This window comes from Enhydra lutris, unplaced genomic scaffold (assembly GCF_002288905.1).
Source record: "Enhydra lutris kenyoni isolate GAN:26980312 unplaced genomic scaffold, ASM228890v2 scaffoldscaffold30, whole genome shotgun sequence".
Taxonomy (NCBI): Eukaryota; Metazoa; Chordata; class Mammalia; order Carnivora; family Mustelidae; genus Enhydra; species Enhydra lutris.
The window spans coordinates 22,739,866-22,754,689 of record NW_019154114.1 but is presented as its reverse complement, the minus strand read 5'-3'; the positions used below and the strand labels follow the sequence as shown (position 1 = coordinate 22,754,689).

The 14,824-nt window shown below is 55.0% G+C and overlaps 1 protein-coding gene across 1 annotated transcript; it reads left to right on the top strand.

Moving 5' to 3' along the window:
- The first annotated feature begins 306 nt into the window (after positions 1-306).
- Positions 307-14,548, top strand: LOC111152800 (cadherin-1-like). The gene is given in 16 exon segments (XM_022511443.1): positions 307-361; positions 2,690-2,937; positions 4,450-4,551; positions 4,627-4,691; positions 4,693-4,737; positions 4,739-4,766; positions 4,873-5,028; positions 5,873-5,940; positions 5,942-6,015; positions 8,116-8,291; positions 9,179-9,304; positions 10,778-10,960; positions 12,380-12,624; positions 12,814-12,950; positions 13,772-13,939; positions 14,508-14,548. Coding segments are annotated over 16 exon segments (1,917 nt in total).
- Positions 14,549-14,824: the final 276 nt, after the last annotated feature.

Below are 14,824 nucleotides of genomic sequence, written 5' to 3'. Positions count from 1 at the left end.
CCACCACACACTCCATACCCCAGCTCTGAGGGAGGTTTAGAGGAAGCCTACTGAGCCCTTACACCCTAAGAATATAATGAGAGCACATATAACTGATTAAAGAAATTCTCTACTTTCCGGGACGACAGATGAGGTTTACAAACAGGGGAAGGTTTCCTTAAGTGCTCTGGAGATGTCGACACCAATCCCCCCATGGTTTTTTGCCCTCCGGTTCTAATAAATTTCATATTCATACGAATCTGAAGTCCACATCATATACCTCGTACCCCTCTTATCACTGAAAGCAGAAGGCTCCAGGAGGGCGAGATGACTCCTATTTTTGGTCCACGTCTCCACAGGAAGATTCAACCCCTGGAAAGGAGTAAGTCAGGAGTGAATCTAGTTAGAGCACTGAAGAACCAATTTCTGGGCCAGGGAGAGAAATCAAAGATTTGACACGGACTCATCAGGGAAGGGAATTCTCTGGTCTCTTGGGATGTGTGGTGTTTTCTCCTCATAGACCCCTGCCTTCTGCTGCCACCCTCCTCACCTGGCTTCTGCTGACTCCTCTCCAGGTTTCCTCCCACCTTTGCAGCCTCAGAGGTGAAAACGAAGGGGAGACATGGGCATATGTGTACGTATGCGTACCTGTGCATGTGCACATCTGTGTGCCTGGCTCCGTCTGGGACCCCTCCTCTCTCTCACGCTCTCCTTGCGATTGTCATCGCCTGTGGACAGCATACAGAATCCATACCAGACTGGAGTGGGTTCGAGTCTCAGCTCTGCCCTCACCAGCCGTGTGACTTAAGATCCTCTACTTCTGTGTGCCCGTTTTATCATCTGAAGAATGGGAATGGTAACTCCAGCCTTCAGGCTGGATGGTCCAAGCTGAGTAAGCACGGACATGACCCAGCACAGAGATGCTGAGAACACAAGTCCCTCCCGTTTTGTTGTTCTCACGCAACGTTCAATGGCCATATCTTCAATGGCCTTAGTGCTGCACAGGGGAGGACAGAGAGAGCCCAGGGGCCAGGGAGCCAGAATCAGGGGCTGGTCAGGTACCACTGCTTTCTCTGCACAGACTCAGCTACCCTGAGAAGGAGGGGTGAGGTCAGGGATGCAAACTGGGGGGTCCATTTTCCTCCAGGCCACTGCCCTCCCCACCCAGCCTGGGCAGCTCAGAACCCCGCAACACAGGCAGGCAGTACAGACAGTAACCTGTGAAACCAGACCCTCACCCACCCCTTGCTGAGAACAGACTCTGGGCTCCGCATCTCTAGGAAATGGACACCCCGTGAGTCCCTGAGCCCCTCCCTGCCGCATACACACGCAGTGCCCACGAAGCCTACGCTCAGTTTCTGCAGCACACCTCCCTCACACCTGGGCCCCTGCTGGCTTAATGCGTTTGTGCATAAACACAAACCCTAGTGCATAAACACAAACCCTATGGTTTAAGGCACAACCGAGGCAATCTTGAAATTCTCAATTATTTTATCTTTAAACTTATGGATGGGAAGCAAAGTCTGAAAGGACAACAGAGCAGGAAAGATATGCACAGCATCGGCCATTCCTGGCTGTTCCCACTCACGTATACGGTCCACAGCGCCCCGGGATCACAGAATTTCCACAGACACAACAGGTGGGAGGTAGCAGGACAGGAGGTGAACACAAAGTATGTTGCATCCGCTACTGGGCACTCGAGGGTGCTGACAGCTTTTCTTAGAACCAGAACTCACTTCCAATGCAAAGAGGAGGCGATGGTGTTCTAGGAAGCACACAGATGAGGGCCACTGTCACATCGCTCCTGCCAGAGTGACCTCCCTGCTTCTGAGGAAGAAGAGCTCATTCCAGTTCCTGCTAGAATGGCTTCAGGGACGCTGAATTCCAAACCTCAACCCTTCCAGGAGATACCAAAAGGAGTGCGGGCCACGTGGGGGGCACCAAACTCCAGACCTGGAACAGGGACCCTTCTGTCCCTCTCCCCGTGCCAGGCTTTGCAAGAATCTCTACATAAACTGTGTGGATTTCAACAATAAATATTCATTACTATTTCCTCTAGTCCTGTATGCTTTTGTAAAGGAAGGTGCATATTGGGGTCTTTCATTCCCTGTGGGGGAAGTGGAAAGGGGATGATTCCCTTCCCAACACAGCATATGCTGAGAAATCCCCCTAACCCTCCATGTTCTGGGACTTTTGCATGAGCCCTTGCCAAGGGGGCAGAGTTCTCAGTGATGCCAGCGGAGAAACTGCCCTGGAACCTAGTGGGAGGAGAACCCACCCAGTGCCAGGTGATTCCTGCCTCCATTTCCCCCGGAACTGACATAGAATTTCCCCTGGGAGGCTGAGCAGTTCAAGGTGAGGAGAGGCCTGTCTGTTCCTTCTTCCTCCCCTTCAGCAACAAACCCCATTCCCAGGGTGGCCACCAGCCTCCAAGAAGGGCTCCCAAACCCACGTCCTGTCAACCACACCTGGTGCAGTTCCCCCTTCAGAGAACAGGGCTGAGCTGTGCTGAGAAAATGGCAGCGTACAATGCCCACAGTGACTTCAGCCTTGCCACACAATCTCAGGTCACCTCGTGTGCTGGAGCTAGGCCTGGAGACCCCCGCCCAAGCATCATCTGCTTAGCAGCCATCATCCTCATTGTGAAGAGAAGGCTCAGAGGAAGGGCTGACATTGGCGGGAGTCTGAGTCTCCGTGCCCTGGTGGACAGCCAAGAAGTGCTTAGCTGAGGCCAAGGTCCTCCTCCTGCGACAACGGGCTGGCCTCTGCACCTGCCGGCTTCCCAGCCCCTCCCCTGACACTGTGATTGCCAAGGACAGGCAGGTCGATAGTCCTTGGACCACAGAATGTCAGCAGCTGAGACTACAGGGCAGTGTGGCAGTGGCCTCCACCACACGCCGCTCCACCACAGCTATGGCCAGCACCACCTACTTTCTGCTCTGCTTGTCTGCCACCCAGGTAAGGGTGCTGCCGGCTTACTCAGGGACCAGAGATGGGCAGGTGAGGGCGTCACTCACCAGGATGGTGAAAACACCCTCAACTACAGGGGTGGGGACAAGCCGAACCAGGGCCCGAGCAACACATGATGGCCAACCGGTCTGAAATGGAATAAATGTGTATTTGCTCCCGGGACTCTGCCTTGTCCGGCCGCAGGTCTGGCCCCGGTCCTGTGAGCCCTGCCGGAATCAGCCTCTGAACCAAGGTAGAGAACTACCCTGAGGAAGGAGTGTCCCCGTCAGGGGCTGTCTTCAAAGACCAGACTGCTTGGAGCACCTGGCAGCTCAGTCAGTTAAGCATCCGACTCTTGATCTCAGCTCAGGTCTTGATCTCAGGGTCGGCAGTTCAAGCCCCACCCCGCACTCTATACTGGGTGTGCAGCCCACTTACAAAAACAGTAGTTCAAACTGCTCAAAGTTTGAAAGTACTAAAACTAAAAAGTACTAAAGGCAGTTTTTTTAAATATTTTTTTAAAGATTTTATTTATTTATTTATTTATTTATTTATTTATTTATTTGACAGAGAGATCACAAGTAGGCAGAGAGGCAGGCAGAGAGAGAGAGGGAAGCAGGCTCTCCACTGAGCAGAGAGCCCGATGCGGGGCTCGATCCCAAGACGCTGAGATCATAACCTGAGCTGAAGGCAGAGGCTTAACCCACTGAGCCACCCAGGAGCCCCAATATTTTTTTTAATGTAAGAGGCTGTTAATCTCCAAACCGAGAAAAATCCTGCACCATTCTGGTACACGCACTTTAATATCTCACTTCGCAAGCTCTCATACTTAATGGCAACTCTCCTGGGGCGTTTTTCTGATAATATCCAGTTGTTATATTTCTAACACTTAAGAAAATCCAGAAAATAAAAAGCACCCAGTATGATAACTCTATTAGTCTGGGGGAACATCCATTAATACAGCCCACTAAAGCCTTCCGTCCATTGCACACAGACAACCATGCACACTTCGGCGCTGCACATTTTCCCTGGAAAGCAGCCAAGCCCCTTCCTCTCTCACAGGCCTCTTTCTCTTGACGAAGTGTCTTGAGCACCTTCCTTGCAGTCTTCACCGTTACATCATGAGCAGGACTGGGCTGTGGTTGAACCAACTCCCTGCTGCTGGACACAAAAGGTGTTTCCAGAAAGTGTTTGTAGACCCGTTTTGGGGCCCGGCTTTGGTATAGATTAAAACACACACTGCATTCAGGACTCAAGAAAGTTCTCCGGTCTCTGGGATTTAGGGAGAAGACATTCACGCCACCTCACCCTTCCCATGATGTCACAGGGCACCCCCTCTCACCCTTCCCCCAGAGAGGAAGGTGATGGGAAACCCTGGAGGCCATGATGGAGGTGGAGGCCTTTGTTTTCTGGGAGGGGGGGCAGAGAAGAACAGGACAATGCTGACATCTGGGCCGTCCACAGGCCCTGTCCCAAAGCCTGTCCCCTGTGCCCTTAACCTACTTCCCATCGGCTTGGCAGCTCTTTGCCCATGGGACGCCTTCCAGTAAGGGGACGCCCAAGATACCTCAGAAGCTGGGGCTGATGCTGGAAGGTCTGCACGCCAACAAGACCCTCCAGCAGGTCAGTGTGGTGTTTACAAGGGCCGGCTTCATTGCACTGGACCGTTCTAGGGCCCCTCACCTCCTGTCCTTCTAGGGTATCCTCTCTGGACACCACACGAAGGTGCTGACGTTCCCTCATGCCCACTTTGGTCCCAGGAGGCAAGAGAGACTGGGTTGTCCCTCCCATCTCCATCCCAGAGAATGAGAGGCCCAAACCCCAAAACAGTGGCTCAGGTAGTGCAAAGGGAGAGCTCTGGTTTTGTTCTGGGGTTCCCTATGGAGAGGGGTTGGCACTGGTCTGGGGTCCTTCTTGGCCCTTCTGCTTCTGTGTTGTCTTCAGGTCAAATCGAACAAGAACAAGGAAATCCAGGTTTTCTATAGCATCACGGGCAGGGGCGCTGACGAGCCTCCGTGTGGCGTGTTCATCATGGACAGAGAAACAGGGTGGCTCAAGGTCACGGGGCCCCTGGACAGAGAGCAGGAATCCCACTATGTTGTGAGTGTCCTCTACGTGGCCTCAGGGGCGGGGAGCCGGCGGCAAGGCAGCCTCTTGTTCTCTAGGCGTTTCAGACAGCCCGTGGACTTCGGAAGTTACGCCTGAGACCATATTTGAGCCCCTGGTACAGTCCAGGTGCAGGAGAGTGAAGAGTGGGGAGGCAGGCAGAGCAGGGGAAGGAATCAGGGACTTAAAGTGAAGAATGAGTTCTGTTGTAGCCTGGGTGTGGTCGTGACCCCCCTCAGCCTCCCTGTGCTGTTGGGTTAGCATGCGTGAAGCCCTTTGAACGGTATCTAGTTCTGGGTGAGTTCTCAGCACCTGTTAGCTGAGCACCCTTTAAACACAGCTCTCTGGGGTTTTCGGTCCAGAAGACTCTCTACCACACCCCTCGGAGGGAAACCGAGACCCAAACAAAGCCTCAGGTTGCTCTCCTCTCGAGGACACTGCCCTCTTTGGCGTTCCGAGCAAGTTCCCAGGCAGGCCCCCCTTCTGTGCCTGGGAAGGGAGGGTGGGCAGAAGTCAAATGCCAAATCCTCGTGGTTCCACCCAGCTGCATGGGAGGCCCAGCTGAGGCACCTTCGGTGGGAAAGGGAGAGGGTAGGTGGGATGATGGCTGGCACTGTGTCCTGAGCATCGCCGGGAGAAAAACCCCAAGAGACACAGACGCAGCCTTTCGGGGCATCCCCGGGGATGGAGTGCGAGCTGCGTTCCCAGACTCGTGAGCACTGAAATGCGAGATGAAGGTAGAAAGGGGGCTGTCACGGCAATGGGCCTTCTGGGGGACAGGTGCCCACTGGCCAGGGTGGCTCCCACATGCCTCTGCTGCACCTCTATTGCTTTCCAGCTGTTCCTTCATGCTGTGTCTTCGACTGGGAATGCTGTGGAGGACCCGATGGAAACTGTGATCACAGTGAGACCAGAACGACAACAGGCCGGAATTCACCCAGGCGGTCTTTGAGGGGTCCGTGATGGAAGGAGCCTACCCAGGTTAATTGGAACAATGCAGGGTTTTGGTGACGCACGGCAATAATAAAAGGAAAAATGTAAAGAACCTGGGAAATCAAAGTACCAACAGCCCAGCGCACCTTCCCGGCGACCTGCACCCCGGGTTCCCGTGCAGGAAGGGCCCCACTTGGAGAGTTGAACAGACAGATCAAGGACTGCCCAGACATTTTTGGGGGGCGGGGGGTGATGTTCGAGCAACAGAGATGTTCTCAGGCTTCCTCAAGAGAGCTGGACCTGGGGAGGGCTACAGGCGGAGAGCATCCTACAAGGAGGGGCCAACAAGGGCCATAGAGCAAGAAGGTCCTTCTGGGCCCAGAAGTCCCAGAGACGCCCAGTGGTCACCTCACTTCTGTCTCTATGTCCTGTCTGCCTTTGCTGGTTCGGCATCTCTGTAACTACTGCCTGGACAGAGCCCCCCTTACCGTGTGGCCGTTCTCATCTCACAGTCCCATCTACACCCCCTTTCTGTGTCAGTTTCCACTTCTCCCTGAGGACTGTCCCACATATTTCCCAACCTGTGATCTTGCAAACAAGAACCTGACTTGATCCAGGGGACACTCTGGTTCCAGCTGGCTCTTACTGCCCACTGAGGAGTTAGACCTCCAGACATGACTGTAGGCGATGCCGACAGCCCCTGTGCCCACAGCTTCCAACCTGACATTGTGGGAATGTTGAGGTCCTCATTCTCTGTGACTATAGATAAATGAAACCAAAAGTCACAGGTATTTCACGTGAAAGGACATTGTGACGGATGCTTTCTTCTCCCCCCCCCCCCCCCCCCCCCCCCCCCCCCCCCCCCCCCCGCCCACCAGTAGCTGCCACTAAAGCTTTCTTCCTCTTTTCCCCTTTCTTTTCTACCTTGGTGCTGCCTTGCCCTCCGACAAACCCCAGTCACCTGCCAGCACCAGCTGCCTGCAATCACCCACGTGAGGTACACATGTGTTGCAGGGTACCGCAGGAGACCACGCTCGGGCAACGAGGATGCACCTTTGCCCACCCCTCATGCTTCTCTCCATCTGGCTCGTGTGCTTGGCTCCAGCTCCGGCCGTGAGGCCAGTGTCCAAACAGGAGGGACTCCCTGACAATGACTGGGGAGGAAGGACAGGGAGGCGGGGAAGAGCTGCAAAGATGAGATAGGAAACAGCCCCTCCCCCTCCCCTCAAGCACTTGACAGAACGGCAGCACCTGAGGGACAAGGGTCCCACGATGACAGCCGTGTCAGAAGACACCCGAAAGAGAGGCAAGCCAGGAAACAGACTCTTCACTCAAGAGAACAGCCAGAGGGTCACCAGAGGGGAGGGAGGCTGGGGGCTGGGGAACCCGGTGATGCGGAGGAAGGAGTGCGTGTGTCCTGATGAGCATCAGGTGAGGGAGGGATTGAGGAATCACTACCTCGTAAACTTGAAACTAATCTTACGCCATATGTTAACCAACTGGAGTTTAAATTAAAACTTAAATGACATTCAAAAATTGTTCAAAAGACACCCTGGAGCGCCGGGCTGCCTCAGCCCATGGAGCAAAGCAGTTCTCACCCTCGGGCCTCGGGGTCATGAGGTCGAGCCCCACATTGGGTGTAGACGTTATGTAAAAAAAAAAAAATGTTTAAAAACAAAAATAATAAATACAACAATTTTTAAAGATGCCCTAAGGACTTATGGAAAAGGTAAACAAATCACCTGGAATTTATTATAATAATTTGGTGAATTATTTGAACTAGAACTTATATCCCTTGATAAGGAGTTTTATCACCTGTTTAGTGAAGAGACTAAAAAAGAAACACATTGGGGCGCCCGGGGGGCTCAGTGGGTTAAGCCGCTGCCTTCAGCTCAGGTCATGATCTCGGGGTCCTGGGATTGAGCCCCGCATCGGGCTCTCTGCTCAGCGAGGAGCCTGCTTCCCCCCCACCCCACCAGCCTCTCCGTCTACTTGTGATCTCTCTCTGTCAAATAAATAAATAAAATCCTTAAAAAAAAAAAAAAAGGAACACATTTAATTTTGGGTTTCTATATGAACTTGTATCGCCCGGCCAATACAACAGTTACCTGCTGAGGTTACCAACTCGTCTCCCCTCTATCCTCACAGGAACATCCGTGATGCAAATCACAGCAACGGACGCGGACGACCACGAGAACACAGACAACGCAGACATTGCCTACACCATCCTCAGCCAGGACCCCTCGCTGCCTCACTCCAACATGTTCTCCATCAACCGGGACATGGGAGTCATCTCTGTGCTCACTACTGAGCTGGACCAACAGGTCAGGGGGCCTCGGGGGCCTCTGGGGCAGCAGTTACATGTACATAAGCCCCAGCCACTAAGCCATGGGCAGCAGCCCGTCAGAACCAACACCAGCCCACCAGCCAGAACACGTTCCCAGCCAGTCGGAACTGAGGGCTGGCCAATTAGAACATGAGCCAACCAATCAGAAGAGGCATTTATCAGGGGCACCTGGGGGCTCCATGGTGAAGCGTCTGCCTTCGGCTCAGGTCATGATCCAGGGGTCCTGGGATCGAGTCCCGCATCAGGCTCCCTGCTCAGCGGGGCGCCTCCTTCTCCCTCTCTCTCTGCCACTTCCCCTGCTTGTGCTCACTCTCTGTCAAATAAATAAATAAAATCTTAAAAAAAGAAAAAGTAAAAGAAAAGAAAGAAGAAGAGGCGTCCACGGGCTGGTGCAGGCAGGCTGGCTTTGCGCCCCGCGCAGTCGCTGGGGTAAATTAGATGTGATCGACGAGACGCCTGCTGGAACCAGTGAAATGAAAGGACTCTGTTTCCCACAAACCTAGACCACATTTTCTGGTGAAAATAGAAATGTACTGGCATCATGCCCCCATAAGCACTAGCCCCATAAATGCCTAGTGCTGGGGATTATATTGACAGATCCCACTCCAGGAAACTTTCCTCCTGGGTCGGCTTTGGGAGGGAATGGTCTGACTCGCGCACAGTGAGCTTCTGTACGTGGGGAGCCAAAGAGAAGGCAGGGACTTTGGTCTCTCTCGAGTGACCTGGAAGCCGGTCACTTCCTGGATGGGAGGGCCCTCCAGGTTCGCTGCCTCTGCTGTCCCATATTGACTCCCAAGGTGCCACCGGGTGGATCCAAGCCTGCCTCGAGAACCCCAGGACTGACTGCTGCGTGCCTGTCCGCAGAGCGTGCCTGCCTACACCCTGACGGTCCAGGCTGCCGACCTCCAAGGGGAGGGCCTACGCTCCACAACAGCCGTGATCACAGTCACCCAGAGCAACGGCAGCCCTCCCGTCTTCAGCCCCACTCAGGTGAGTCCTGGCAGATCCAGCGGACACCTCGTGACCTGTCACTGTGTGAGCAGCAGTGTCAGGATTCAGACCGTAGCCTGGCGGCAGCTTACAACACTCCCCATCTTCGGGTCACACTCTCCTGGGCCAAGGGCAGCCCTCTCGGCCAGCAGCGACCTGGAAGGCGGAGTTCATGACGCAGGCGGGATGGGGCTCTGTCTCTGGCTGGGAGCCCCCTAGATCTCATGGGGTAAGAATGCAGAGCCCCTAGGCCCAGAGGGCAGGAACCAACTCAAGGATTCTTCAGGAAAAGGGGATACAGATGTTTGGATAAGTAAAGGATAGAGGGGATTTGTCGTAAAGAAACAGGAGGGGTGGGGCGCCTGGGTGGCTCAGTGGGTTAAGGCCTCTGTCTTTGGCTCAGGTCATGATCCCAGGGCCGTGGGATCGAGTCCCACATGGGGATATCTGCTCAGCGGGGAGCCTGCTTCCTCCTCTCTCTCTGACTGCCTCTCTGCCTGCTTGTGATCTCTGTCAAATGAATAAATAAAATCTTTAAAAAAAAAAAAAAGAAAGAAACAGGAGGGGTTTGGGGTGCAGCTGAGCTATACGAGGGGTGGGAAGCAGGGTCTGGAAACCGCTAGGAGTCAGGCCACCTTGTCTCACTCCCTCTCCCTCACTCTCTCTGTCCCACTTTCTGCCTGTCCTCAGTTCTCCCTCTGCAGCCGGACTCAGTCTCCCCGGGCTTATCTGCACACTCACCATGTCCCTTCCTCCACGGGACATTTCCTTATCAGCCACCTGCAGCCCCGTCCTGTTCGAGGCAGAGTCACGCGGCTGCATCCCCTGCAGCTGAAACGAGAGGCTGCTGTCGGAATTCTGCCATCACCTGAACAGTCGTGACCAGTGAAGCCGGCCTTGCTCCCGAGGGACTGGGGTCAGAGGCTCGCTGGAGCCTGGCAGCTGTCTCAGTGGGAGCTCCCCTGACAGTCACACAGGCCAGACTTAATGATAGAGACACTTGCTCCCTCTGGAGACTGAGTCAGAAAGGACCTGACAGGGAGGGGCAGGGGACAGGCAGGAGGAGCCACTCCAGGCCCCACTTCCTGCTAGTCCCCATGACCGTGGCTGTCCCTGGGAACAGAGTCCGGGGCGGCTGCCCTTGGCCCCAGGCACCCATGCCCCTCAGCTGATGCCCACCTGGGACCAGAGCTGCCGGAGCCTGGGCGTCGTGGGGTCAGCTTTCCAGCCCCTTGACTCCAGGGTGAAGACAGACACCCAGCTCTCAGAGCCCCGTTGCCTACGTCCGTAGCCTGAAGCGGGGCCTTTGCTGGCACTTGGCTCTAGCCAACAGATGCCGCTTGAAGAGGGGATCCTCCACTGTGGCCCCTCCTGCTGGAGAACCGTGGACTCAGCGAGGCTGGCCCAGGTTGTGGGTTTCCCAAGGCCCCACACGGGACACCAGGGACGAGGGCCTCTGTCTTTCCCTTGCAGTACGCGGGCCAGGTGTTTGAGAACAAGGTGGGCGCCGGGATAGTGAGGCTAAAAGTGAAGGACGCAGACACCCCGGGCACCCCTGCATGGAAGGCAGTGTTCTCCATCCTGAATGACAGATCCCGCCTCTTCACTGTCACCACAGACCCCAAGACCAATGACGGCCTTTTGAAAACAGCCAAGGTGGGTGTGAGCTCCAAGGAGGGGGCAGCTGTGACCCCGTAGTTCTGGGACAGGTATGGAGCACACACTACGCTCTTCATCCAGGAGAGCAGCTGCCCAGGGAGGGCTTCCTGCTGCGCCAGTGGTCCTCTCTGGTCCTTGTGTCCCCCTGGCCGCACCATGGCCCCGGACCTACCTCAGAAGTGCTGCCTAAGTAACTGTTTTCTCCCGGAAAAATACTAACCGAGGATGATTCCATAGAGCTTAACTGGGACATGTGTCTTCCTTTGGGTTCCCCCCAAAGTGGGAGGGACCCTGGGGGTGCTGAGGGGGGATGGTGGGATGGACAGTGGGGAGAGAAGAGGGGTCTCACAAACAAAGGGGCTCAGGCCCCCGGGTCCTTCTGAGCAATGCCCTGGCATCGTCTCATCTGAGACGCACGTGGAGACTTCGCTTGGCCTGGAAGCTGCTGGTTGGCTCCTGGAGGCAGGAAGCCAGGTCCCCAGAGTGAAGGCGGTCTTCAGAGTGGGCGGGGGGCCTGGAACCATCTGCAAACCTAAGATGAACAGTCAGAGAGAGAGAAACGAGAAGACAGCGGGGAGGGAGGGAGTCATGGGGGAAGGGGAACCTTAAGGACCTTAGGAACCTCTGCTGGGCTGAGGGGTTTTTCTCAGGAGGCGGGGGGTGGGGAGCATAGGTACTTGGCTGCTATTTGTTCCAAATGGGCTTTTTTGGCCCCAGAATCCTGGGACACTTAGAATAAACACGGAGAAGGCCAAAGGCAGCATTTAGACTGGCCTGGGGGACAGAAAGGCTAAAATCCAAGAATTCCACCATGGGCACATCCCAGGACATTTACATACCAATCTGCATCTTACCTGGTGCCGGGGAGCGAGGGGACCCCTGGGGATAACCACATGCCTGGCTGGGACCAGGGCCTCCATCAGAGGGGTCCGGTTCCAGCTGACCCCTGGCCCAGCCACCTGGGGATGCCCTCGGAGAATGCTGCTCAGGGCCCACTAGCCTCTCACAAGTCTGAGGATAATAAAACAGCAACCACAAGGTCTCGGTAAGTGCCGCAGGCCATTTCTGTCCTCACACTCAATTTTCACACCAGCTCCAGCAGGGAAGTTGCTGCAATCACAGACGTTTGATGGTGGGCAAACTGAGGCATGGAGAAGCAAGGTCACCTGCTTGGGCTGTGCCACCAACGGCAAAGCCGAGATCTTAACCAGAGTCTGCCTCTCCATGGCTCTGCTAAGTGTGAAGTCCCTGTGAGCCGGCTCAGCGTGGAGGGCTCTCGACCATGGCCACTCCTGTCCTGCCATCCCAGGCGGTGACCTGCCCTTGGGACAGGCCAGGGGCACAGGCCAGGGCCTGTGCTCTCTCGCAGGCCAGCCAAGTCCCCAGAACCTGATACCCCTCTGCTGTGTTCCTCAGGGCTTGGATTTTGAGGCCACACAGCGATACATCCTCTACGTGACAGTGGCGAACACCGTGCCCTTTGCACCGTCTCTCCCCACAGCCACAGCGACCGTCACTGTGGACGTGCTGGACATGAATGAGGCCCCTGTCTTTGTGCCCCCAATAAAGACGGTGGAAGTGCCCAAGGATGTGGTTGCGGGCCAGGAAATCACATCATACAGGGCCCAGGACCCAGACAGCCTCCAGGGTCAGAGAATCAGGTAGGACCATGGGTGCAACATGGCCTGCTGCCCTCGCTCAGGGCTGCTCAAGGCACCCAGGGCTGAAATTCAGCCACATCTCTGGAGAACAAGCCAGAGGAAGACTTAAATTTCTCAGCACCTGATCGGAAGGGTGGTTGAGGGACACGTGGTCCCAGCCCTCTAGGAATGGGGGTTTATGCATTTCAGGTACCAGATGTGGGACAGCCCAAGCCGTTGGCTGGACATCAACTCAGAAACAGGCGTCATTTCCACTCGAGCCAGTCTGCACAACGATGACATGGAGAACCACACATTTTCGGCCATTGTCATAGCTGTGGATGATGGTAAGGGCCTGAAGGTTTCCCTCCATCACACAAACACTCTGATCCATGCTAAGCTCCACGTTGGGGCTAAGCTGTGTGTACATCGTCTCGACTCATGTCCACCAGAAACTCAAGAGGACCCACCATATTGTCTCACCTGTTTCATCCATGAAAACACAGACTTTAGGACACGAAATGATCCAACCAGCATCCCAGGGGGCAAGAAAGGACTTGAGCAAGGCTGTCTGGGCCTCCGAGCGGAATCACTCCAGGGGTCCAGCCTGGTCGCTCCACCACGGTGAAGGGCACTGGGGGCCACAGCACCATCAGCACAGGGAGGAGAGGAGCAAGTCTGCCCCCAGACACCCTAGGGGACAAAGCACACATATGGAGCTGTGTCACACGCTCGCCCCTTGGACAGATATCCATTTCCATGCCCACAGGCGACGCTCACATTCACACAGAGCACACAGGCGCACACACGCACACTCAGTCACACACACTCACACGCACTGGCACACTCACACACACTCTCAGAACACCGTGCTCAGATGACCTTACCTGGGACCACCAGCCCCTGGCAGACGGTGCCTGACCAGACCCAGGCCTGAGGACCCAGGGAGGACTGGGCGTTCAGTGGAGAAGCTGTGTTTGCAGTTGGATTAGAGGTAAATGGTAAGATGAAGCAGACTCCTTCCCGGGCGGCTCAGCGAGCCGTGAGCGGTCCATGGGGAGGGGCACCGGAGGGACACTGACCTCATGAGACAGCATCTAAGCTGGAGGAAACACGGCAGCTCGCACATTTGTGGGGTCTGACCTCTTCCATCTCGCTCCTTCCACAGGGCAACCTCCTGACACGGGCACCGGGACGCTTCTCCTCACTTTCTCGGACCCAGATGGCCCAACAGCAGACTCGCACTGCCTTTCCTCCTGCCAGAGGGGACCAGAGCTCCCAGCTGTGACTCCAGAGCACCAGGACCTTTCACTGAAACATGGGGCACTGACTCGAGGTGTTAACACTCACACTGCAAATGTTTTTATCATTTTTAAGTGTTTTCATATTTTACTGTAATTTTGTTTTGACTCCAAAGATGGGCTATTTAAATACTTCTTGTGATAACCTTCTAGTAGGTAAGGGTCTTGAAGAAGAAGCTCTTTATTCTAATTTGCCTATAGCTGCCAAAAGAAACCTTGCCATCTTCTCATTAGAGAAGTGTCCAGAGTCTACAATGTCCTGGCGATATTCCTGGTCCTCAGAGAGGGCTGACGGTCTCAAGTCTCCTGTGAAAGGGGCAGGGACCCGAAACACTGCCGTTCTGTCTGGTGGGTACGGGATTGGGAGGTAGGCCCCAGAGAGGCCCTGGAAGGAATTGTGACAATTCCCAGCTCTCCCACCCTCTCTCCCAACCACTGAGTTCTCTCCTGGGCCGGAGACTATCATGTCTCTAGAAAGGGAGTTACAGGGGCAAGAGCTAAGCCCGTCCACAAGTGCTCATCCCAGAGGCGGTCACTAGTGTAGTCTTCTGTGCATCATTCTAGAAAATACCCTAACACAGAGCTTCCCTGTGCCCCCTCTAGAAAATGGGGATAACACCAGTGACGTCATGAAGCTGTCGTGAGGAATAAGGGAGCAAACCTTTGTAATGTAGTAGAAGCTGAGCACACACAGGGTCACACTGTGGACACCCAGGCCGCCACACTCGTCTCCGCCTCCTCGCCACCCCAGGACACTGTTCGCTTTACACACAGATGGGCCTCAGTCTTTTTCGTGGACTGCAGGACATGCTGGTCCTTGACAAGGGCTCATTGACTTAACTGTCCCCAGGGCAGACAGTCTGGTTGTTTCTTGTCTCCTGTACCCATGGGTGTTTGCAAAAACAGGGATGAGCGTCTGT